This window comes from Parasteatoda tepidariorum, chromosome 8 (assembly GCF_043381705.1).
Source record: "Parasteatoda tepidariorum isolate YZ-2023 chromosome 8, CAS_Ptep_4.0, whole genome shotgun sequence".
NCBI lineage: Eukaryota > Metazoa > Arthropoda > Arachnida > Araneae > Theridiidae > Parasteatoda > Parasteatoda tepidariorum.
In genome coordinates, this window is record NC_092211.1 from 838,740 (window position 1) to 866,342 (window position 27,603).

The 27,603-nt window shown below is 28.3% G+C and overlaps 1 protein-coding gene across 3 annotated transcripts in view; it reads left to right on the top strand.

Moving 5' to 3' along the window:
- The window catches only part of LOC107440536 (mediator complex subunit 16), a 38,598-nt gene extending 21,596 nt beyond the window's left edge, over positions 1-17,002 (top strand). Inside the window, exons 15-22 of one of the 3 annotated variants that reach the window (XM_043049781.2) lie at positions 490-601; positions 2,517-2,656; positions 5,341-5,537; positions 8,037-8,151; positions 9,826-9,912; positions 11,322-11,387; positions 13,841-14,030; positions 16,534-17,002. In XM_043049781.2, coding sequence (XP_042905715.1) covers positions 490-601; positions 2,517-2,656; positions 5,341-5,537; positions 8,037-8,151; positions 9,826-9,912; positions 11,322-11,387; positions 13,841-14,030; positions 16,534-16,657 — 1,031 coding nt within the window. In that variant the 3' untranslated portion in view covers positions 16,658-17,002. The remainder of the gene's footprint in view (positions 1-489; positions 602-2,516; positions 2,657-5,340; positions 5,538-8,036; positions 8,152-9,825; positions 9,913-11,321; positions 11,388-13,840; positions 14,031-16,533) is intronic. The other 2 variants (XM_043049782.2, XM_071184687.1) reach the window with 2 other exon arrangements.
- Positions 17,003-27,603: the final 10,601 nt, after the last annotated feature.

Here is a 27,603-nt window from a genome sequence, read left to right on the forward strand (position 1 = left end):
ACACACACACATATATATATAAATATATATATTCAAACTGAGATCAGGAAATCACTTTGTTTTGTTCATGAAAATTCACATACCATTTTTCAATTGAAAATCATATCTTTCAATTTTTACTTTATTAAAATTTTTTTTTAAATATTATTCTAGGTAATTAAATAATATTTCTTTTTTTTAAAAAATAAGATAATTTAAATTTATCTGTTATTTTTTTTATCAAAACAATTTAAATTACCCAAAAATTTTGAGTTTAGTGTGAATCAGAAAATTTATTTTGTTGTAGAATGTAGTTTGTAGNCAATTAAATAATATTTCTTTTTTAAAAAAAATAAGATAATTTAAATTTATCTGTTATTTTTTTTATCAAAACAATTTAAATTACCCAAAACTTTTGAGTTTAGTGTGAATCAGAAAATTTATTTTGTTGTAGAATGTAGTTTGTAGTTTTAAAGGTATTGGTTTGATGGAATTGTTATCATTTTTCAGGTTTGATAGAAACAATCTGTGAAAAATTAACGGAGTCATTTAACAGGCAGCCTATGGCTTCCCAACAGGGATGGATTTCTCGGTTTTTGTCTATTAAAGGATCTCTTTATAGGTATACAAATATTTGACTTTAATTCTACTTTAAAAATAAAAAAAATATTTCCTATATTTTTTGCAGTTTAATAATTTTGAATTTAATCATTTGTGTTAAATAAGAGAGTCAAAAATAATTATAATGCTGATAATTATTAAAAATGATTTTGTGAATTAGTCTCATTAAAAATGCTACTAACACACATCTGATGACTGATATTTAACTTATAGTTTATTTAGATTTGTGTTTCCTTCACTTATTTTTAATTTTAAATGAGCTTTAAACTAATTTCAAGGTAAAATATATGAGATAAAAAACCAGTGCTTTCTTTTTATATATTGAGAAGAATAAAATAAAAATTAGCAAAATTATAATAAAGTTCAATTTATTTGTTAGAAGTAAATATTGCAGTGCATATCAAACAGTGCTCGGTCCAGAAAAAATAAATTATGGAAAAATGGAAAAAGTATTTGTTGTATTTTATTTTCAGATATTTACAGCTGTAAAATTCAATAAAATTAGTACAGCAAATCCTGTGTAAGTAGACCACTTGTGGTGCACTGCTGCATCCTCTATTATAAGTTGACAAATTCTGGATACATTTATTATAAGGGGAAAATTAGTTTTTTTGGTTAGTTATCATACAGTGGAAAAATAATAAATTTCCAGATTATAGGTTTTTAGGATAAACATCAAAACATATTATTCTATAAAAAAAATAATGAATAGATAATAATGATAATTAAGGATAATTTCATACTACAGCAATATCTTATAGGTGGAATCATATTTAAAAAACGAAAGAATGCTTAGTATGATAAAATGTATTTATAAAAAAAAATAAAACTGAATCGACGATAATTTAAACTTTTCTTTTTCATGAATAAAGCTGTGTTTTTTTCCCTATTTTCCTTAAGATGTGAATCACAGTTAATCGAATAAAAATAAATTCCAAAAGTATCAGACTTCAAAGGAATCAGATTCTGTTTAAACTACTTGGATTCACTGAGAAAGAAATCTAAAACATCAGAATATAATTAAATGATGAATCTTTCTTTCAAAAATGAGCTATCTATTTTCCTCAAATTTACTGATTGCCCAGCTCTTGCAGCTATACAAAGCAATAAGTATAATCAGGATTTTATATAAATTTATTTTAGTTCCCACTTCAAAAGTAAACTTAATTTTACCAAACTGATTAGTTTAAAATATTATTTTAGTTTTGAATACTATTTCATCAATTCATTGAAATTACAACACATTATATGATACGTAGATACGTTCATGGAAAAAAAAAGTTTCAGTCATTTTTTTTAAAGCAGCTCTTTTTGAAAAATTTTGTGTTTCAGTATCAGCAGTCAACATTCAAGATTGTCGAATTGTTGACAGCTGTTTTGCAATCTCTTGTCTTATTGAAAAACCTGCACTTAGCAATTGCAAAGTAATATTAAAGTTAGAAAAAAAAGCAGTATCAAAGTATATTAAATTATTAACATAAATAGAATTAGAATAATAGAAACAAGTTTATTTAACTTAACAGAATGATATCGTAAAAAACCTCAGAACCTTTCAGTTTTGCCTAACAATCAAATTGATGTTGATGCTTTAAATTTCACTTTTGTTGTTGATCTTGTTACTAATTGGTTATATTTTGACAACTCTATTATTTTTTGATTCTTAATTATTAATCTGTCTTTAAAGTTTTCATTTTTTATACTTCACATTTAATAAGGATTATAAAAATATATAAGAAAGACTGTACTGAATAAAATATTCCTAAGTTGATGAATATTTTATCTTGGTTGATTTTGATTGTCTTTGATGTTAATGTATAATTAATACTGTAAGTTAATTTAAATTTAAACAACAAATCATTCAAATATTATGCCGCAGTTCTGGTGATTCCTATATTATCTTCTAAATTCTCTTATAGGTGTTTAAGTAATGGGCAAGCCAAGGCTGGTGATTGTCATGCTCTTGTTATGTTGAACGCAGTTTCTGCTGCAATGAAAGGGTTATTGCGTCCCAGAGATTTATCAAATCAGGATAAAGGTCCAGTAGAGAATCTTACTGGTAAGTATCTGGAAGAAAAATGTATTTAAAAATTTCTTACATCAAGAAAAAAAAAACCTAATTTATTTTGTAAAATTCAACTGGATATGCTATTCTTATTAACTTGGTAATTTTTTTTTTCAATGAATGAAAGGAAAACTGTATTGATATTTTCAATGCAAAGTTTTTATTTTTAATGATTTGAGAGGTTAAATTTAAATTACATTCATTTTTTAAAAGTGATTTGTTTCGTGCTGTTGAATATTAATTTAATTTTATACTTTTTAAATAATTAGTAATTTTCCTCATTAATTTATTTGATTAGTAGTTAAGGATTTCCCAAATTACAAATGTCAAAAATACAGTAGCAGCTACAGTATCCTTATTCAGTTTTTTTATATATGGTTTAGAAAGACCACAGTATTGCACTTCATTTTGTGTATAACTGAATAACCCGGTTGCTTGAGAGCATTTAAAGTTAATGTAAAGTCATTCTAGCGATAGATGCAACAGAACAAAATAATGCGCAGTAGTAAAATTTTTTAGTGGTAGAATATAATCTGTGGTTACTCAGGCAGTATGCAGCTCAAATGTCACTAGTCGTAACTCTTTGATCACTTCTAATAATTTTATTAACACCAGCAATGTTTATTTGCGCTGGTTTTAGTGGAACTGATGTTGATGTCCACACTAAGAAATTTTAAGGCTGCTGTTTACAGGTGTTTGTCTTGACATTGAATTGATCCACGTAAGCAGCCACTCTTCAACGATAAGTATAATTTTTATGTTCACCATTTGCTTCTGAAAACTGTACCACTGTGCATTTTCTATTCTAGACATATCAATCTCAAACACAAATTTATTACTTTAATGCTTAAAATTCATTTATTCACCAAATTCATGTAATATATTCTCTTCAAATGCTCTGAAGTGAACGGGTTATTGAGTTATACGCAATCAATATCGAAGGCAATATTAAGAAATTTTGTTATAAGCCAGTAATAGCTTTATTAATAGTGGCCGCTTTTTCAGAAATTAAATTATGAACTATCTTAGCCCCCTTTAAGTTAGAATATAATGTATTTCTTTAAAACATTTTTTAAAAAATGGTAAACAGTACTGAGATAATTTTTCATTCAGAGAATACAGAGAAAAATTTCTCATAGTTTGAATTTTTGAACCAATAATGCGAAATGAAATAAGTATTTATTGACAAATATATAATTTATTTATGATATAATGAATCCTCTTCTTTAATTCCCGACAAACCAAGACGTGATGCAGTTGCGGCCTTCCACTTATATACAGGCCACGATTGTCTTTCTGCTCACTTATACCGCATGGGCCTTTCCCCCACGCCTTTTAGTCCACTTTGTAAATCTGGAGATCAATTGGGCAGGGACCACCTGCTCTATGTGGGGCCTTTTATGGGCACATTGAGTCCTCAAGATATTGGTAAACAAAAGAACTTCTAAGGCAATGACTTCGGTCTTCTTTCTTTGTTATCCTACGTTCATTTGTATTCGTTATTTATTTCATCTTTCTATTTGTACCGTTTGCCTTTCCATTGAAAATATATATAAAAAAATAATAAATCTGAAATAATTCCACATTGAAATTATATTATTTTTAAATATTATCAACCATAAATTAAAGAGAAGACTAATATGAAATTGAGTTAAATTCAAATGAAGCCTCTGATAACCGAATTCATTCTACTTGAAATTTTGAACCACTGAACTTTCTGGTAATGAATACAGCTTTCCCATGTAATAAATAATATGGAAAAGTTGAAGGCAGGTGTTTCCGAGTACGCTTTGTGCATTTTTGGCAAGGAAAGTGGGGATTCGAAAACAAATTATTAACAATTTTTTTTTATCTCCCTGTGATTGGTGACTACTAATTTTGTTTTATATATCTATAAATCCTAAGATATTGCAGCTGAATTTCTAGAGCTATCACATGTGCTCGCTTTTAAGTTGAGCTATATTTATACTTAAATTTTTTTAGTTCTATTATTAACACATTAGTACCAATAGAGAATAATTTTTTATTAATATCTTTTATATTGTATTATTATATATCTATTATTATTGTAGTTTGCTTTTCAGGTAGTTTATTTTTTTGTTTTGTTTTTTTTTGTAATTATTTCTGACAAATTGGCAATATATTGATGTAAAGTGCTCTTAGAAATGCTAGTGAGTTAATCACCTAAAAACATTAAGTGCAATGAAATCTATATTACTAACATGCATTGTTAAATTAAAAAAAGAAAAAAAATCAAATGAAATTTTATGAAGTTATTGATTTACATGTTTTAAAAATATTATTTGAAGTTTCAAAATTTATTTGATGTAAAATTTAACAATCCAATGCTTAGGGCACTGTAGTTTTGTTTTTACATAATCTGAAACTTAAAATAGTCTCAAAAGCCTCCTTAAGTTTAATATTTAAATAAGGTGCTAAAACTGAATTTTCCTCCAATTGCTGCAAACTCTTGCTATGCCTCTGGTCATACCACACACAAAAAAGAAGTGCTAACTACAAGATCATGTTACAAACATTCAGACCATTGAATTTTTTTGTGGTTTTTAAAATATTTTTTCTTAAATTATGAAGATGTATCAAATTTTGTCAACTCATTATTTAGGATGAGAGCTTCCTTTCATTATTTGGATTTTGATTTTATATTTTTGGTTCCATAGCTATATTGACAAACAAGCCTACTGATACAATAATGCAGTTGGACAAATTGTTGCTTCACCTGGAGCATAAAGAATTCACAGTGGAACCAAATATCTTAGTTTCATTACAAAACCTGATACAGTGGGTTGCTGATTGTGCTATTTACCTGCTTGCTTCACTGCCGTATCAGTCCCAAAGTCATTTGAGATTCCCGGGGGTAAGTTTCCTTTTTATTGAAAAGTTGACATTTATTCTTTGCAAATGAAGAAGTTTTGTGGAGACATTTTACTAAGTTTGAGTCTATTAAGCTTAAACTTTATTAGGACTGTCAGAAAGAAATTAAAAATTATGTCTAGCTTTTAATTCTGATCCTTCAGTTTCAATTTGGTGAAATCTACAAATCTGATTTAAAATGTTCCACACTATTGGTGTTTTAGTCTGCTTTCAAAAAGAAATGATGTTACTAGCTTTATGATGTTACTAGTTAACTGTTCATTGCCGAATGTGCTTTAAACCTTCTTCCACTCTCAAAGTATTTTAATATTGTCACTCAGTACCTTCCCCCACTTTGATCTTAATGTGCAAAATTTAAAGTTTTGGTGAAATAAGTGAATGAAGTTACCAGTTGATAGTTCACTAAAACCATTTTAAGATTATCTGTCAGATCTTGATTTATTAAATTTAAAAACTTTGCGAAATAAATTAATGTTATATAATTAAATAAGACTAAAAAAATATCTTTTCTTTCAAAATCATGACTTTTTTTAAAAATGTCATGTAAAACTAAAGCTAAACTTTTTAAAATTATTTTATAATCATCTTGATCTTGATGTGCAAAATCTAAATTTTTGGTTAAATAAAATAATAAAGTTACCATAATTGCTGACTGAAACCGTTTTATCTCACAGATCTTGATTTAGATAATTTCAAGACTTGTGCAAAATAAATTAATGTTATAAGATTAAATAAGACTAAAATAAGATCTTTTGTTAAGAAATCACGGCTTTTCCCCAAAAATGTTATATAGAACTAAAAGTTAACTTTTTAAAATTATTTTATAATCACAGTTGAACAGCCTACTTGATTTTTCAGTTAGCGACTACGAATGTTCAACACCGTAGCCTTGTAATAATTTTGACCCAATCTTGAAGACAAGGGAACTCCTGGATCAAGTAATGAAATTTGCCTCTGTGCAGGACTTTTAACTAACCCTGCATTTGCATTACATGGAGAGATAAACCGCGAAAACTTCCAACAGTTAGCCTGTCGGCAAAGGGATTCTAACCTATGATCTGTCTACCACTGACGATATTTTATGTTTGCACTGTGAACCGGGTGCTGAATTTCTATTGACCAGCCATCGCTGGAGATTCAAACTCGAGTGACCTCATAGGGAGGCAAGCGCTCTATCCCCTGAGCCACCACAGCTTATTTTACTTTTAAAATTATTTTACTTTATACCTTTTAACTATTTAACTTTTATTTGCCCTATTAAATAAGAATTTTAATTAACTGAGGCAGATATGATTCAGAAAATCTAATATCTAGATTAATTGATAATTGATGAATAATTTTGTGAGGGAAAATGATAATTATTTCTAATATGTTAATATGATGACTACAAAGAAAATTTGTTTGATTTTTTAATTGTTTTGAACTAAATTTATTTCTGTTGATAACCTCTCACTACTTGAATTTAAATTACTAATTATGTGCTTTTCTTCAAAATTAAACAGCCATATATTATTCACTTTTGTGTAATTAACATTACTGCCATAGTTGATGTCATTATGGAACTCTACGTTATGAGTTTAATACAATATACAGTTTAGTGTTATGCTGAAATTGATATTATTTGACCATTTTATATTGCCTCTATTATAAATCAATGTTTTGACATTCCTCCTGTTGTCCAAATATAGTTGAGTTTTCTTGTTGTCGTCGGCTGTCAAGGCAAAACAGGTGCTTTTGTTCTTGTTTTCCAGTGGCGCCGTCTTTGGCCAATAATTCCACTTCTGCAACACCCATATGTCACACACACCCGTTCATAGGGCGGACCCATTCATACTTCCATTCATTTGTCCACAGATCATAATTTTGACCTGAACCAGAAAACAACCAATCTCCAATTCAGTACCCCCAGAGGTATTGATTTGTTATGGGAATATGGTGGACTTAGTGACCCAACAGATTTAACATGCACCAGTCGCCATTTACTACATGGTCGTCTTTGACTCACAAACGTGAGTCCAGCTCTCTGCCAACCAGGTTATCCCGGCCTAGTTGATTCTTAAATTCATTCTATAAAAATTGCTTTGTATAAATATTAGTAAACTAATTTCAATTTCTTTTCAAAGTTAAAATGTTTTATTCTGCAAACCTTAGTTACTTATAGAGTTATAAAAAGTAATACTCTATATTTGCCATTTAGAAATCAACGTCACAGTTATAACATATTTTATTTCCATATTGTTAAGGTAAAGCCGCTGCAGTAGAATCTGCAATTAAATATATGTGAGCTATTTTTTGTAATTATAATATCAAAATTATTTCTATTGTTGATTTTCTTGGTGATAATTATTGTATGTATATCACCAGAAGAACATAGCAGGGAAAGAATGTGTCTGTTTTTATTAGGGTTTTTGAAAATGTGCTTTTATATTGAAGGGTTTTATAACAAAATGTAATATTAATTTTCCTTTTCTAATGTTTTTAGGGAGGTTTAATCTCAGATGCCAAGTCACTTAATAATTTACGAGAACTTCTTGTCATCATAAGAATATGGAGCTTTTTGAATGAAAGCTGTCTACCTGTGTTTACAAAAATGTCAGGTAGTATTTATTTTTTTCTTAATACTTGCTTTTTTACATACCTTCAGTTGTTAGTTATTAAGTGTCAAAAAAAGTATCAAGTTAATAGTAATAATTTAAAGTTACTTTTTATGTTTTATTAGAAACAGATCTGGGAATCCGTTGTTAATTTCTTGAGCAATAACTTATTAGCAATTGTTTTTAAAAGGTGCAAATTAATCGTAACAAGTTTTATGAATATTCATGTTTTATTTTTACTTAAATCCAATTATTACAAAAAGATAAATATCAAGCATGTTTATCAATTTTCCAACTCTCCTGTAAAAATAAAAAAAAATCTCCTTGAAATTTTAAAAAAATTTCACAATTTTCAAAAATATTTAATTTTTGAAATGTAATTTTTTTAAAAACATTTTAAAATATGAATGTTAGTCTCACTCCTGGAGGTAAAATCCAAAAACTTTTATAGTATAAATCCGTTATTAAAATATCTGGTTTTGAGAGAGTACTAATATAATGAACATGGTGCGTATCATTTTTAAACAGTGCTTATTTTCTATGTTAATGTTTTAAAAGCCCTTAAAGGTGCTTTTTACATTGGGTGTTTTTAAAAAATGCTTAATCTTCCCTTTTCAAAAATGAGATTTTTTTTCTTTACAACATCAATTTTCGCCACATATTATGCAAAAGCGTGCTTGTCACATTGTTGTATTCAAAGTTTTCACAATTCATTCAACCACAATCTATTTTAGTGTACCGTCTGTCCGTAGCGTATGAAAGCATCAATCATTTTACAGGATTTATGAAATACTTGCGAGTCTGCATTTACGTATAGTGAGCTGGGTTCGGTGAGATTATTGCACTCTCATGTGCAACTTTGCATTATGCAAGATATTCTCAATTTCAAGCTTCATTTTCCACCCTCTCAAATCATACCGAAAAATCTCTCGATCATTTTTTAATGGCTGATATAATCAAGAAAAGAGTTTGTCAAAAACTAGTTATTTTATCATGATCATGTAAAGTCTTTAAACATTATTTTGCATTTTGTTAATGTATATAATTCTTGCAAATATTTTTTGTGTGCTTAAAAAGTACTTAAAAGATGCTTGTTTTTTGTTGAAAGAGTTAGCTACACACCCTGATAAAACTTGTGTCTTGTGAGTAGCATAATTTGTTTGTATCACATCATCAAAATCAAGTTTTTTCAGTTTCCACAAAAGGAAGCAATATGAGTTATAAAATGTGCCCCATCGTCATGACATATTTTTATGCAAAAAAATTCTCTAATTGAAAATAGTTTGTTATGTGTTTTAATTTTACTTAATTTTTATTCAATAAAGTCTTAGTCTTATGAATACATTTTTGAAGGCAGAAATTTAAAATATTTTACTTGAACAAATAAAAGTTTGTTACTCCCAGCTTAAATTTTTTTTTCCGCTTTATGAAATTTCAGCATGCTCTAATTTCCTATTTTTCTGGCTACTGCAAACACAAATACACAAAATCTTCCTATTTTTGCTTCTCTAATGCTTGCAGCTATATAACTTGAAAAAAAAAATTATGTATAAACAGTTAAAAAGTCAGAAAATTACATTTGCCCATTATATTTATGAAATTGTTGTATTATTGTGCACTAAAAACACATATATATTGTTCTATGAGCATTTTAAATGTTTTATATTACTATTTTAGATAATTTGGATGTTCTATCACTTTTGTTTAAATTGTTGACAAAAACTCTAATTACACATGGATCAGAACCTGAGGATACTTTATTAGGTATGAATGTTAATTCTTTTTTTACTATTATTTTATTTAAACTACTTATGTCAACGATAACTTTAATAGCAAATTAATTAAATCAGTGCTAAAATTAACTTGGTGTTATGTTACAAAGTGCAGAATGAATTTTTTCATCCAATTACTTTTTGGATCCCATTAAATTTTGTAATGGAATGTCAAAAATACCATCAGGAGTTTATTAAATATATATGCACCTAAAGTTTTTAATATTAGGTTATTTGGGGTTAATATTTTTAACTGTTTTATCTGTTCAAAATAAATATGTTGGTGTTCATGTTTTTGTTTTACTTATGTAAAAGTAAAATTTTACAAAGTTTAAGATAATGTTTCATAATAGCTTAAAAAAATGAGGCTAATCTGAAGTAATTTGTAACTGATTTTCGGCACCCAAAAAATTTAGAAGTCAGTCTTCAATATACGTTTGATTCTTTGTTTTGGTTGATAAATATACTTTATCTTTTTTTTTATCTTAACTTTTTAAAGGTTTTATAAGTAATAAAAAAAAGTCACCATTATGAAAATGCTCACTAATCTATGAACTAATATTTATTCTGTAAAAATAAATTTTATTTACTACATTTAAAAAAAATGCTTTTTATAATATTTTAAAAGTTAAATAATAATAATATTGTAATTATCAAAAAGTATAATTTCGCGATAAAAAAATTGAAATGAAATTTTTTTTTAAATATGATATTAAAGGCCGGCTAGATTGAATTAACTTCTTTTTTTCTTACTGCATTTTTTAATGTTTTAAGAATAAATTTAATGCACGGTAATATGAGCAAAAAATTTAAACTTTTAGTTTCATTTTGGATTTGTTTTGTATGGGCCAGAAAACAAATATTTTTTTTTTTGCATCTTAAAAACAATTCAGTTTTTATTTTATCTGCTTATGAATAAAAAGTATTTAATGTTTTGAGTATTTTTTTAATATAAATGCTCTCAGAATTATACAAGTTAAGCATTGCGCCAAAAAAAAATTTTCTTGTTTGTTTTCTTGAACGTTTGCTTATTTAACCTATTTATAATTATTTTTCTTTTCATGTATTATAAATATGTTTGTAGCCGGTATAAATAATTAGATCATTTCTAAACAATGAACACAAACTCTTTTTATCATTATAGAAATGTTTTTAAATTATGTTCCATATTATCCTCATTATTCTTTGATTTCATTTTAGACACCCTATTTTATTTAAATTGGACCTACTTTTTTTTCATGAAAGATCTTTTATTTTATTTTTTATTAGTCAGAAAATTAATGCACCCAATTAGTTCTCATTCAAAGTTTTTGGTACTTTATTAGATGTTTTATTTTAAAATTTAAACAAACTGAAATTATAATTTATGCAATTAATACTTAATATAAACTTATATTGCAGATGAATGTAGCCTTCTCCCGAACCAAGTGCTTGTACCGATAATTGAATTAGGAACACAAGCTTTAGGTGTGTATTTTGCACTTGCATTTGTGATCAATAACAGTACAATTATATATCACTTTTCTTTTTTTTTATGAATTCGTTTGAAATTTCAAATCTAGTCATTATCGTAAATAACAGGAGTCATCTGCTTACACACTATAATGCATCAATTGTGGCAAAAGTTGTGGAGGTGATGGGAATATTTAGCAATAATTGTGTGTCACTTAGGCATGTAATTCTCAATTGTTAAGTACAAAAAATGAAGTAAATAAGCGTGCTAGCAGATTTATGTCGGCAAAATTGTTAACAGATTTTAAATATATATGCAATTTTAAATATATATACCCATGAATAACGATTTCTCACTCTTAGTGTCTTTTCAGCTTGGTTCTCTTTAATCTTCTATATCAATAATGTTAAAAAATCATGGTATTTAGAGGGTCCTCTAGTATTATTGCCTTGAAATACTGACATTTCGAGTAACCTTTCAACAAGGAAGAAGAAGTATTTTAAAATTGTTGGAAAATTCTTTCTGTACTCTCTATCTTTATTAAAAAATCATAAGAACCGCGGCTCTTTTGAGTGTTCATCTTAATGTTACATTTTGCTTTGCTGCATGAAAACTATGACACTTAGAAAACTTGGAAGACTAAATGATACTTAGAAAAGTGTTCAGGAATTATGATGAAATAAAAAAAATAATTAAAAAGTTATTAATTGTTAAGCTTGTTGGAAAAAATACCATCGTTCGCTCTTTAGACTGCAGGGATACCACTACAGAGTTAAAAGGTTTCCATGTGTTTGTTTATAAACTTAACAAGGTGATTTTTAAACAAATTTCAATTTGTTCAAAAAATTTTACAATTTAAAGCGTTTTTTGGTGAATTTTCTACCTTTTTTGTTCTTTTTGTTATTTTTCATTGCTTTACATTACATTTTGCTTTTTCTGTTCAAAAAGACTAAGACTTAGAGACTTGAAATCAAGAAAATGTGTCGAAATGCGTACAAGGAAAAAAAAGTATGATTCTATTGTTATTTCGAGAATTTACTACAATAGCTTCAGTAACTGTTAAGCTTGTAATAAAATAAAAAATAGCTGTTGAAATGGAAATACAGAGTTGAAATTTAATATACTAATATCAAGCAACATTTATAATTTTAACGAGAGTTCTTTTCGAAATTCCCATTTGCTTGATAGTTATTGCAATAAAAGGGCTTTTTTGTGATTTTTCACTTTAAATATTATCTATTGTTGTAGAAAATTTATTTTTCCCCCACGAAATTTATTTATTTATATTTTTTTTACTTTATTAACTCACGTATGAGTAGATGCGGATTAAACATTACAAAAAAGAGAGAGAGAAAGATTATGTGTTGTCAGATATAAATCTTAATATTTATAGTGAAAATTTTAAAATGTTTAAAAAAAAAACTTAAAAAAGAGTGCTAATAACCTTCCTCTATTTGAATTAGTATAAATTTTGTAAATGAGTAAAATTACTTTTCATTTATCTCTTCTGATTGAGTCACACATACTTTGTTCCTTTGGCTAAGCTTTTTTTAAAAGTTCAAAGGATTATTTTAAAAATTCAAGTGATGATCCATTTCTTTATGTTAACAAATGTTCTTGCATAAAACTAAAATGATTGTTTATTTAATAAACCAAAATGTTCTGCTTTTTTGTGGAAAATATGACATTTAAGAAGAAGTAAACAATGATGAACAAGAATCGATTATGGGGGTTGGTGAGCGAAGTGAGCAGGGGTTGTAGCCTCGTAGTAAGACGAAAGTGAAGGCATTTTAGCTTTATGCAAACAAAAATTTTTGATATTTTTTCATTTAAAAAAATTTATATATATATATTTTTTTTAATCAATAAATTACATTTAAGTTTAAGATTGTATTTAGGTATTTAACAAAATATAATTAAATTTGTATGCATTTTTATGAGAATTTCGATTATAATGGCAATTTTTATGTCTCCAATATAATGACATCTTGTAATTTATGATATTTTTATCCAGTCTGACAGCTTCATATAAAGTCCTACTGAATGTATAAAATATTTTTATTAATAATTGCCAGAGAAAATTAAAATAAATCTGAGTATCAAATTACATCATTGCTTTGATGCGACTGTGATCCAAACACCTGCCTGTTTTAATTTAAAGTCTTGTACCTAATTGAAATCAAGTCTTGATTATTCAAATATAACTCCGTTCTTGTTCTGAATTTCTTTGTTTTGTCTATCATTAGACAGAATAATTATCAATATGCATATTAATAAATGAATAAAAAGGCTGAGTTTTTGCATTTAGAATTGGGAACCCATTTTTAATATAAAAGGACACAGAAATTTGGATGCCCTGTTTCCTAAGAACCGATACTTTCCAAAGTCTATTGGAATCACTGGAAAACATTAAAACTATATTATTTGTTGTCTTTTCAATTGAGGATTTAATATATCTTAATTTTAGGTGTTGCTAGCCCAGCCCTGTTCATGAACTCTTTACCTTTACAATTTGAGTACAACTCTCAACCTGAGTTCTTACGGTACAACAGTAAAGTTCATACCATTGAAGGGACCATTCCTCAATTTCACAAGACTGATATTGTAAGGCATGTTAGTTTGGGACGTAATCCATCACTTGTGAGACAATGTACAAGGTGAGAAAAATTATTAAAATAATAATTTTAATTGCCCTCGGTATACAACCGTAATTTTTGTATGTTGTTTAATTATATACATAACAAGTTATCATTGTATAATTATATTTAGAAAAATGAACAGATTTCTCCAATTTTGCTCTGGCTGCAAAACCTTAACTAACCAATGTCATGCGTGCCGATTCTACTGTTTTCTAATGAAGACTCCTGTATTTTATGATTAACTCCTGTTTACCTGTATATTCTCAAATTTCTCCATATTTGTTGAAGAAATTAGAAACAAAAATTGGTGATAAAATATCCACTGATGGCAAAAATACTTCTCTTATTCCTCAACAGAAAGTGCTATTGCCAGTACTGCAATGTGTTGAGTGTTAATAGTTTAAGTCGAGCCGCGGTGGCTCGGGATTGAGCATTTGCTTTCCAATGATGTGAACCCAGGTTCAAATCCCAGCGATGACTGGTCGAATTCTGCTTCCGGCTTTTAACGACCACAGTGCTAAGGTAAAATATCTTCAGTGGTAGACGGATCACGAGTTAGACTCCCCTTGTCGTCAGGCTAACTGTGAAAGGTTTTCGTGGTTTTCCTCTACATTCAAGTTAGTTCCATCAAAAAGTCCTCCATGAAACAAATTTCTCCCAATTCTTGATCCAGGAGTTCTCTTGTCTTCTGGATTGGGTACAAAATTACAAGGTGACAGAGTTGAACGTCAGTAATCGTAAACCCAAAATTTTGTCGGTTAGTAAAATCTCCTTCATTTTATTTCGGCAATGTTGGCAGGTATGCAATGAAAAACTACTTATCATTATGAAAACATTTAATGTGAAGAATGTGATTAATTTTTTCATTGTTTCATCAGTAATAGTCTTAAAATTAAGTGTTACAAACAGTTGAATATACCGCTTTGGAATGGCATCTAGTATAGATCTGAATTAGCTTTGGTGTCTGTCCAAGCTAAAAATGAATATAATATGAATTAGGGTAATTTTCCACTCAAATGTTGGAATAAAATCTTCTGACTTTTCCAGAATTTTCATTAAAATTTCAAATAAATTCCTTATTATGATTTTTTTATAAAATGCAATATTTCATCAAAAATAAAAAATATATATTTACTAATTGAACAAATATATATATTTTTTCAATTAGCAATGAAACTTATTTCTTGATAGAAAATGGGCAATATATTAAATTTTGTAAAAAACATAATTTAACTAAGGGGTATTAATTTAATAAAGGGGTAAAATAATTTAACGTGGGGATTTTAGTATTATAGACAATAATATGAATTTAAGACAGAAGCATTATTTTGGATAGAAATAAAGAAAATATAAAAAATCTTTATGAAGCAATATATTGATTATTATTTAGTCTGCCATCATACACCCTATTTATGATTAGGAAATAAGAAAAATCTTAAAAAATAAGCTTAATTTTTAAAAACTAAGTATTTTTTAACTAGTTTGAAACTGGAAATTATTTAACAAAAAAATATTTTTCTCAAATAAATATTCTAATTTTAATAATTCTAAAAAATTCAATCATGGCAAAATTTTTACATGGAATAATAAAAACATGTTAGACATTAAGCAGTATTGGTTACTTATTGTTATCCTTAATTTTAAAATTGATTATTTTTCAGTTTTTTTTTAATTTTGGCCAAAACATGGAACGAAATATAATGATAACTAATATAATGATAATTAAAGTAATGATTATAAATAATATAAAGGAAATATAATGACTAAAAATAATGATAACTAGCCATTGAGGTTCAAAGTAAATAAGTTTAACAAAGTAAACAGTTAGGAAAAACTTTGCTGTAACATGGTTACATTTTTTTAGATTATAACTATTATTATATCATTAATTTGTAAAAACTAATCTTTGTTTAAAAATTTGTTTTAAAACTCTTCTTCAATCTAGCAATATTTGCAGTTCTAATTCTATGTTTTTAAGCTTTCTGAATGAATCAATTTTTTGTTTCAATCAGAAATCAGATATAAGATGACTTGCTTCTTTAATAGGTTTTTTGATGAACTATGTTACTTTTTCAGAGTTATATGTTACTTTTTTTTTTAGTTTTAAATTTTTTCAGATTTTGTGCGTAAAATATTGCCTTTATCTGTAATTTATATACTTTTGTGTTTTTAAATCTACATGGTAAATCATCTACTAAAATTTTTTTTTTAACCAAAAAATGATTTTTTTAAAATTGAAAAGTAAATTTAACTTATTGTATAAAAAATTATATTTCTGATGAGATATAGCCTCGTGTTGCAAAAATGTATTCTGGAATTCTGGAAAAATCCAGGAATTTTATTTCTAAATTTGAGTGGGAACCCTGACACAGCTTTGATTATGAGAGCAAAAATTGCTATCTGAATTATGGATTTTGGCTATTCGAACAGTTAATCTCCCAATACATTCAAATTAATGGGGTTCTTATGTAATTTGTATTTCTTTGATTACAATTGTTATAGAATATACTGTTTCTTACAGATGTTACAGTTCCTCCATGTTAAAAGCTGGAGTACGATCAGCTGCCACAAGAGTTTGGGATCAACGTTGGTTGAGGTTTTGTCCTTGTGGTGGTCAGTGGAGACTGCACATTGCTCAAAAATGATTGTACTCTTTGATCAACCAAATTTTGTAATATTTATTTTATGCATCTTAAACGTAAGTGCTTGTAAATATCATTTACTTGAGACTTTATATCAAGTTATATTACATGTTTGAAATTGTTGATAATATTTTTATTATTTGTTTGATAATTTAAGATTTTTTCTTCCTTTCCAAACAGTATTTCCTGTTAATATCAATGCATTTTTTTCAAATCTCATTTTTAAATGTGTTTTTTTTTTATCAAAGTATGATGTACGTGTATGCCGCATTAGTTTATGGGAAGAAATACTTTTTGCATAGTAACATAAAAACTTCAAAAACATTTTTTCCAAATTACAAATTAAAATTTAATGAAAAATAGAATTTAAAAGAAGTAAATGTTAAATAAAATATATATATTTTTTGTTAATTTCTAAATGAAATTAGCTATTTAACTCCCAAATAAAATAATTTCATACCATGAGCCCATCAAAAAATGTAAAATTTAGATTAAAATTGTAAATTAATTTTTTTAAATTAAATTTTAATACTTTTTGATTTAAGTATCACTAATTTTAAATGCAACTAAATTTCCTATAAAAAAATATTAATTTGAATACAACTCCTCAATTCAGCATTTTAAAAATTCTGTGGTTATTGAATTTTTAATTAGATTAAAATCATTTTAAATAAACTGTACAAAGAGATCAATTCTAATTCTTGGAACAACTGGTCTTCATTCAAAATTTAATAATCATCAGCGTCTAAAAATTGTAAATTAATACATGACCCCAGTTTGCTGTATTAATCAAGGTAGAAAATTTAATCATTCAAGTTTTTTTTCTTTACAATATTTAAAAGTCATAAAAATTCTGAAATAACAAAGCAGGTAGAATGTATAAGATACTTCAATCACTTAGCAGAATTATTTGTGGATGGTTACCCATTTCAACAAATCAAATTTTTACAATTTAAAATTGCCTATTAAATAATGATAGATTAGACAAAAAATCGGAATTTCTTGGATCTATAGAAAAGTGATGCGTCTAAATACATTTGTATTTATTAAAACTTTTTAAAAGTTCATTGAAAAAATTACATTGTTCAGAACAGCAGGTACTACGTTGATAGGCGATTCTGAAACTATATAGGCTTGAATTTTGTAACTTTTCAATCTATCATATTGAAATATATATATACACTTTAATAAAAGTGTTACAAACATTATTATATTTAAAAATATTTTGTTTGTTTTTTAAGAAAATTTGATGTAAAAGTATGTATAGTTAAACAAAAATAATAATATATATATTTCCAAAGATTTTCATAAAATAAAAAATTTAACATAACATTAAAATTTATTTATATTAATTTAATAGAAATTTTTTTTTATATAAATATTACCTGTCCATCTGGAAAAGATGATATGTTGGAAGGTGATACTGAACTTTTTATTCTTTTTAAAGGAAGGCTGCAAAACGTTCCAAATTCGTAAAATGCTTTTTATGTTTTAGTATGCTAAACTCCATTAAAAATGTATGTTCACCATGCTGTAAATATATAAGTTCATTGTTTCATCTGTAAATTTTTCAATTTGATTTGTAGTGTTGACATTTAATGTTAAAAACATATTTTTTTTAATATTTTTGAATACTTTGTTTTAATTATACTTAGTTTTGTATTGACGGGACATGTAAATATTTTTTTAATAAAATTGTATTTTGAAGATAGTCAGCTTTTTTTTCTTCACTTGTTACATACATAACTATCATAAAATTACCGTGTATTGTCACGTGAAAAAGGAAAAATTTTGAAATTAATTAAAATGAAATTGGTAATACTTAATACTCTGAGCATTAGTCCGAGCTTTTAAGCTGTCAGTTTTTTTTTCACCAAAAAACTGTTTTTTTCCCCCATGTTATTCAATGGGGGAGTAGTGCAAAGTTGGGAGATTTGTGTGCAGGTGTCTCAACACTTGAAGAGTTATAGGCGGCAAATTCAGTTTGAAAATTTTATATATTTTGCTGAAGAAAGCAAGAATGTAATCTGGCCTTTAAATAGTAGTCGATTTTTTCTTTGCACAAGCTTTTTGTATTTGGATGTTGTACTCTATTCTGTCAAGTCTTTTGTTTGTGTCGAATAGGGGGAGACAAGAAAACAGTCCTGATCCTATCCTTCTTAAGTGACCACACTTTTTGTCCTTCCTTCCTTCCTTCCTCAATGGCACGACAGCCCCGGGTGGGCCCTGGCCTTCTCAATCAACTTCCTCCAGGCCTTCCTCTGCCTGGCAGTTGTCTTCCAGTTTGAGACTTTTAAGACTGAACTGAAAAGTCTCTTTCCACGCAGTCGGCCCATCTCCGCTTTGGTCGACCTCTGGGCCCTGATCCGATGGGCTGAGCCGAAAAGATTATGTTTGTCGAACACTCTCTGTTCATTCGAATGATGTGACCAGCGCATTTAATTCTTTGGATTTTTACATACTTGACAACATCAGGCTCTCTAATGGCCCGATAGAGTTCTGAGTTTGAACGTCTGTACCAAGTACCATCAACTTGTACCACACTTTTTGTGACTGACTATAATACAGACACACTTTTTCTGTATTCAATGAAAAAAATAACATTGAAAAACATCACACCATTTAACATTAAAGTCAGGATATCTGCGCAGCTGGAAAGTCATGAATTTCAATATTGAACAAAATTTGTCATGAAATGTCATAATTTTAACTATTTTTTTAAAAAAAATCATGAAAAGTCCCAGATTTAGGTCGCTGAAAAATTTTAATATTCAAAATGGAATTCCCTTCCCCCTCCTTGTGCCAATTTCGTGGTGTCCAAATATCTGAATTTATAACAAAATCCCTAATCACAGTCATATTTTATTAAAATATAGAATGTTTTTATCATGTTCTTTAAAATTTATGATGCTCTTTTAAAAAATGAAAGAAAAAACATTTCTAAAGGCAATTATCTTTTAAACGTCTGTGATTTCAGAATTATTATTATTATTTATTTTTATTTTATTTTATCAATTTAAAATTCTAGCTGAAGCAAGCCTGTCATTGACGAATTTTTTTTTATTCCGAAATGAGAACAGAAAAATCAGAAGTATTTCTTTCCTTTCAGATGAACCAGAAAAGTATCTTTAGAATACAAAGAAAAAAAAATTTATTTTCTTTTGTATTTTTTCAGCTATTTTATTGCTTTAACTCTTTCTTTTCTCTGTTTCTTAAATTTAAAATCTATAAATATAAAGATGCAGAGTATAACAGTTTTGGTTATACCTATCATTTCAATTAATGTTATTATAATGCTTTTTTAAATTTATTGTTGTGTTTTTGTTGGAGAAAATAGTAACTTCGTTAAGTCATGAAAAATTCTTGGAATTAGTCATGAATTTGAAAATCTGAAATGTAGCAGATACCCTGTAAAGAATTCCATGCTTAAATTGTTTGAAAGAAATTTAGTGGTCAGATTTATATATATACAGGGTTATTCATAATTCCCTCCGGGGTTTCGAAGCGTTATAGTAAAAAAACGCAGACAAATATGGCAACAACAAAAAAATGAAATTATTCCGAAAGTATTCAAGTTTTAATTTAAGCAGTTGCCGGTAGATGGCAGTAACATGTACCGCTGAAGCCAGTTGCAGTAAAGAAAAATGGCGTTTACAGGCGGAGGGAATTGTGAATAATCCTGTATATACTATATATAATGTCTGACTATTTCCTTGACATATGGAAAACTGCCAGTGTCATACTGATCCGTAAATCCCTCCTCATCATCCAATCCAACAATCACCCTATAAGTTTGCTTTCTTCTTTTGGAAAAAATCCTTGAAATAATCGTTTACTGCAGAATAAACAACTACTTAATTGGGCGATCAGTTCGGTTTCAGAGCAGTACTAAATACTGCTAAGCAGTTACAGAGAGTTGTAGACAGCCGTCTTTAAACAGCCATCAGACTTCTTAGTACTTGACATTAGTCTGCAAGTTCATGCAACTAAACTTCCCACCTGGGATAATCAAATTGCTCTATAATTCCAATAAAAAAATTTATACTATAAAATTCTACTCGTTTTCGAACCTTGAGAAGTGAAACAATAATTAAAAATTATTTTTTACATGGGATTAACGAATTTTATAATTGTGTGGAATGGTTTTTTAATTGGTTTTAAGAGCTCCGGGTTATAGCAAAGTACGTTAAAAGTGAATTTAACAGTAGGCCTAAGATTTCTCTACTGTTCTAACTAGTAGTGATACTATATTTTCCACTTCGCGATTACAAAATACAATTCCAACGGTAAAAAGATATGCTTATTCAGAGAGAGTACGTTTATGTATAAGATTTCCTAACTTAATTGTTAGCATTAATTAATTAGCATATTTATGGTCACCGCATTTGAACCATTAATATTAGTACTTCAAAAATGAAAATACGATTATTAGAACAAAAGTTATTTAGGATATCTTTTTTAATTTGCACATCCTACATAAAAACCAGATCACTGCGTTCACTCATCGGTTTTATAAATTGATTCGGTAAATTTATTGCTAGCCAAGTCGAAACATATATTATATTGACCAGTTAAGCGCGGTTGACGTTATTATATATCGATTCAAATCTCAATTGCAGGGCGCATGACGTGTATACTCGTCGTGTAAAATAAAAATGAAAAATGCTATTGATAACCAAAACTCAATATTTCTACAACATGCAATAAGAATATTATTTGGGGTTTGTTTTCATTGTATTACAGAAAGAACTGATAATTTTTGTCTATGTTTCAGAGCTGTGGGAGAAGGTTTGTGGGAATTTGAAATATTACTTTTGAAGCAAATTATAAACACAATCACAGTTCTCGGTTAGTTGCATCATAAAGTCCTTAACACAGGCAAATTTGCCTCAATGCTTGTGACAGGAGTTCGCTTGTCTTCTGGGTTGGACATGGTTAGTCGTAAACTGAAAATTGGGTTGGCGATACAACGCCGGTTATAAAAATTTTAAAAAAAATTAACAGGACAGTAACTGACTCTTAGTTCTATCTGACAGTCCTAGACATTCTTGAGCACAAGAATCTGAAGGATCCGCTTTATATTTTTTTCTGATATTAAAACTCATGCATTTTATTATTTTTTGATAATTTAATAAGTTTCTCATATTAGTAAAATATTTTAGAAATAAATTGTTAAATTATGATTTTTAAACAGAAATGTTGTCTTTCCTCGTTTTTCGTAAATTTAAAATGGGACCATTTGCCCATGATAGCATATATAGCATTCGTAGCAATATCGTCCTGGATTTAGATTGTGCTTTTTTGCTATGCAACTCAGTCGAAAAATTTGTTTTGTATTTCTGGTCACTTGAAGAAAAGAAAGACTTTTTTAAGTTTGCGTTTTTCACTCATAAAAATGTGTCAAAATCCGAGAAATCTAATCGCAATCAGTGAAACATATATAATTTTCAAGTTCTTTAACGTCTATAAATTTTGAATTTCGGATAGAAAATCTTTTTCGGGGCTTAGTATTATACATAAAGTAACTAGTACATAAATTTTACATAGACTTTCTTACTTTTTTTTTCTAAAATTCGGCTTTGCTGTTCCACTTACTATTATTACCTCTTTGCCACCACAGTTGAAGAGGTCTCAACAACCTCTTCGTATAAATGCAGCGTTGCCCAGAAAACGCCATTTGAGCAAGTGAGGTTATTTAACACTGGCCTTTTAGCGTCAAAAAACAGCTTATTATCAATAAAGTGAATGAAACAACGGTATATAAACCGAAATTTAATCGATAAATATTTTTTATGTTACAATGATTTTGATTTCTTTTTAATATGCTCTTAAAAAACAACTGAAATTTTTGAAAAAGCGGGAAATCATTTAAAATACTAAAACAATAATATATGCTAAAAGTTTAACAAAAAGTAAATTGTTATCTTATAGAAGTTTTGAATTCTTTTCAATTTGTGCTTTAACAACTGAAAATGTTGAAAAAGTGGGAAAACTTATCCATTTAAGGTAATTAAAAGCAGATATAACAGACTTTATTTTATATTTAATTATCTTTACTTCTTAAAGACGCTTAAGAAGTCAGTGTCTCCAAAAGGGTTGCATTTCATTTTATTTATTTATTTACTTATTTATTTTTTATTCTTTGCACATACCATATCTTGACATTCTCAACAGAACAGCCCCCCCCCCCCTGGGGAGTAGAAACAAATCGAGAACCCAGCATATTTCCTGAAAACATTTGTCATCGAATTAAGAAACAAATTCTGATCAATAGAGAGGCCAAATAAAGTAATATTCATTTTATACTCATCATTAATTTAGATAAGCAGTAGCCAAACATCTCATTAAAAAAAATTAATAAAAGATTTTTCTTTAAATTTTCTTTTTCACTTAAAACAATTGATTTAGAAACAGAGTTCAAATAACACTTTAAGAAATAATGAAACAATTGATTTAGAAACAGAGTTCAAATAACACTTTAAGAAATAATGAAGTGAATAGAATAATATAAATAAATTTATAGACTAACTTAAATGATGAACTGTTTTTATTTTATTTTTTTATTCTCAATTTTGAAAGACGCTTTTCAAAATGTATACAGCTTTTTTATTGAGTAAGAGTTTGAATTCCTATTTTTTTTTTAATGATAATGATTCTGAAGGGGGGGGGAAGCAAAGTTTCCGATCATAGTTCCCCGTACGCTCATTCCATGGTATTGAAAAGCAAAGCCTTGCAATACATGTAAGGGTCACAGTACCTTTACAACAATTTTTTTTAAAAATAAAGGTATAATCATTTATTTTGTGGATGCTTTATATGCTCATTTAACTTATAATCAATAATTCATCTTCAAAAAATAATTAAACTGTTTAATTTTTTTAAAATTTAAAAAAAAAATTTAAAAAATTCACATTTTTTAAATCCCCAAGGCTTTTTTATTTTAACATAATTTCAAAAAAATTTTTTCATAGTGCTTACAATATTCATTTCAACAATTTTGTGCATTCATTTGTTGATATATCAATTAGAATATTTTTTATAGATTATTTTGTAAAAAAGTAGAAACAAAAGGTTAAAAAGTCTTGTTAGGTATGTATGACATGCTGTAAAAATTGTGATACCTCATAAAATGCTAATTCCATGCATAGTTTAAATAAGTGTATTATACTTAAGATAAAAAAAAAGTTTACTACAAAGCTTTATCTTAAATAGAAAAAATTCCTTAGGGATTTAACTGAGATTAAAACACAAAATTATCATCTATGAGAAAAAGCACTTTAAAGTCTGTCTACTAAGCAAGTTTCCGTATTAGGACAATTTAAAATCATTCATAACTTTTTCAAAAATGTAGATAAAGAGATGATTTTTTTAAAGTGCATTTGAAATAGTTTGAAGTTTTATTATAAGCGAAAAGTTTTTTTCCGATATTTTGGTCAGTTTTTGGGTACTGTGACCCCTTTGTCGCCCTCACTATTTGCCTTCTAATAGAGTAGGTATTTCGAAATTTTTTTTCTCCATAGCCTATGTTACATTAATACGTATTTCACTTTTACAGCAGTTGAATAAAATAAAAGATCTGAATAGTCGAGGGTGGGGCGAACGGTATTACTGAAGTGGAGCTTTTGATGAAGATTTTGATTTCATTGATGAAGTGGAGCTTTTGTGTGAATAGAAAATTACCTCTTGACCTTCCGCTATTCACACGGATAAATTTAGCTATAAAAAGTGAAGGATCTATTTTTTCTGTAAAAATCATTACTCTTATTGTTCAATTGCAGGCCCGTAGCCAGGGGGGGGGGCGTCGGGACAAATCCCCCCCCCCGAAATTCTGGGATTCAAACTTTTTAGTCTTTGTTTGAGCTTCTCAGTATAAAGAAAAACAAAAACTGTCGAATCAAACCTTTTATTAACTAACTTTATTAAGCATATTTCGGGATATTCCGGTTTGTCCTAAAAAAGTAATCAAAAAACTTTCTTTAAATCCCCGTCACATGTCTTTGTAAACTTTGTTTACAAATTGATTATAATTATGTAATATTAATTGAAAAATAATTATTATGTAATATTTTTTAATTACTAGTTCAACTTTTGCAAACAACAGAATAAACAATATTTGTTAGAATGTTTTCCCCCTACTTTGCATGTCTGAAACCGTCCTTGCTTCTTACCAAATCCCCCCCCCCTCAANCCCCCCGAAAAAAAATCCTGGCTACGGCCTTGTTCAATTGGGTGGTCATACAGTCGTTTCCACTTAATGGCATATCGAATAATCGAATAACCCGTTTATACGAATAAAATTTAAGGGGACCAAATCATTTTATATTAAACTAATGTTAAATTTCCCAGTTTAAACGGATATTTTTTATTTTGTCCACCCCTAAATGCATAAATAAGAGGTACTGAAATGAAAAAAAAAAACTGTTTATTTTGGAGAAATGTTTCACCAGCTAAAATGGAATTTCCGTTTTTCAGTTAAGATAAGGATACAATAGGTGTTCAATAGCGACTTCCTGTTCATTAATTGGTCTAAACAGGTGTTATGGGTAAAGATGAAAAATTAGTCCAATCTTGCTGGCAGTTAACATTGACGTAAACGAAGGGGGTCTTTGACTTGCTTCACTCACTCATCATTTAGAATGTAAAAGAGGTGTGGAGTGATTTGTTTTGTGGTCAAGATGCGTGGTCCGCTCCAGGTGCTCTATTAGCTTTGATAAGAAAACGTTTCACAAACCTAAATCACGTACAGTGTATCTTTCTCTGAAGTGGAATGATCATTGCTTAATCCAGCGAATAACTCTGAGTTGGTTGCAAGTTGAGCGCGAAAATTAATAATTCTTGAATTAATCAGAAGAAAAATCAATGAATCGTAGAAACAATAAATTTCCAAAAAATCCCAAACTAAAATTTCAATAGTCAATTCGTTTTTAATATTCCCGATTGAAAAGAAAGCATCGACGCACTAGGAAAAATTGGTGTTCTCTGCATACATTTTACTTTTATGTTAAATTTTAATTTTCGATCTTTGCTTAGTTTTTGATTTCAATATAAATAAATGCGAAACCAAGAGGCAAAATTATAGACAAATAAGCTCAGGCACAAGGTGGTCTGAAATATCAATGTTTTTCTTCTTTCTTGCAGTTAGGTTCCTTCTTTCCTATTTTTGTGTTCTCTGTACATAAAGGCTTATATTTTGCTTTAATATTAACTTATATTTTTCAAACTTTGACCCATTTTTTATTTCAATGGAAGTAAAGATGGGGAAAAGCAGCAAAGCAAGAGACGAATTAGTTCGGACGCAAGAGAGACTAATTCTAATGACAATCTTCCCTTTATAATAAAAAAATATAGCATATGTTTCAAACATACTTATTGGACTGCTTATTTCCTTAATGTTAAACATGGTGCGTTGAGACGAATTAGTTCGGATACAAGAGAGACTAATTCTAATGACAATCTTCCCTTTATAATAAAAAAATATAGCATATGTTTCAAACATACTTATTGGACTGCATCTTTCCTTAATATTAAACATGGTGCGCTTTAATATGCATAATTAACCTTTAACTTTCGATCTTGGCTTTAATTTTCGAAAATATGCATGCTTATTTTCGATTTTCGTTAATTAAAAGCCCTTAAAGGTGCTTTTTTAATTGGGTGTTTTTAAAAAATGATTAATCTTCCCCTTTCGGAAATTAGACTTTTTTTCGTTACCATGTCGATTTTCGACACGTATTATGCAAAAGCTTGCTTTTCACATTGTTCTATTCAACGTTCTCACAACGTGCACATAGCGTATGAAAGCGTCTGTCATTTTACATGTTTGATGAAATAATTGCGAGTCCGCATGTGTGTCTACTGACCTGAGTTCGGTGAGATTCTTGTATTCTAAAGTGCAACTCTGCTGCATTTTGCAAGATATTTTGAATTTCAGGCTTCATTTTCCACCCTCTGATATCGAACCGAAAAACCTCTTGATCTTTTTTATAATCGCTAATATAATCAAGAAAAAGAGTCCTCAGAATCTAGTTATTTTCTCATGATAATCTGAAGTCTTTGAAAATTATTTTGCATTTTGTTGATGCAGATAGTGCTTAAAAATATTTTCTGAGTGCTTAAAAAGTACTTAAAAGGTGCTTATTTTTTGTTGAAAGATTACGCTACGCCCAGTTAAAGGGTTCATACGTAAAAAAGAAAAGAAAAAAAGTTCAATTTAATTTTTTTCGCAATTATCAGGGTATTTTATAATTAAATGGGGCCGGCCATGCGGTCGAGTGGTTAGCGTGCCTGACTGCGAAGCCAATGGCTGCGGGTTCGAATTCCGCTCTGGGCATGGATGTTTCTCTCTCTCTCTCTGTGTTGTCTTCTGATGTGTGAATGTATGAATGTGGCCCACTCTATGAACAGGTATTTGTGGCAGTGTGGCGTGGGTAATGTTGCTCGCCTCCGTGACTTTGGTTCATAGGTGCCCATTGGGTAACGATAAATGAGCAGCACTTCAGGCATCCTCTAAGGCGAAGAGCGAAAGTTCAGTGCCTGCCGTTATTAAAAGAAAAATAATTAAATGGATAATTAGCCTGCTCGACAATAACGCTCACTGGAAACGTTTATGAAAATTGAAGTTTTAAATTTAGACCACGAGTGTTATTTATATTATATAGAGAAACTATAAAAAATATTACGTTTCGATATTTTGTAATTATCAGGGTAATTATTACAATTAAAAGTTGCGCTGAATAAATGCGTCCTAAAGGTAGAAATTTCAAGTTTTTACTACGTGTTCATTATCCGATAAGGGAAATACTAAAAATAATTTATTTCATGCTTCACGAGGTAATTTTCAGAAAATGTTATCTATCAACATTAATTATGATCTCGAATATATTAATCATCAAAAGTTGATCCGGCACTAATTACTTGGGATAATTGAGGTTATATACACATTATATATA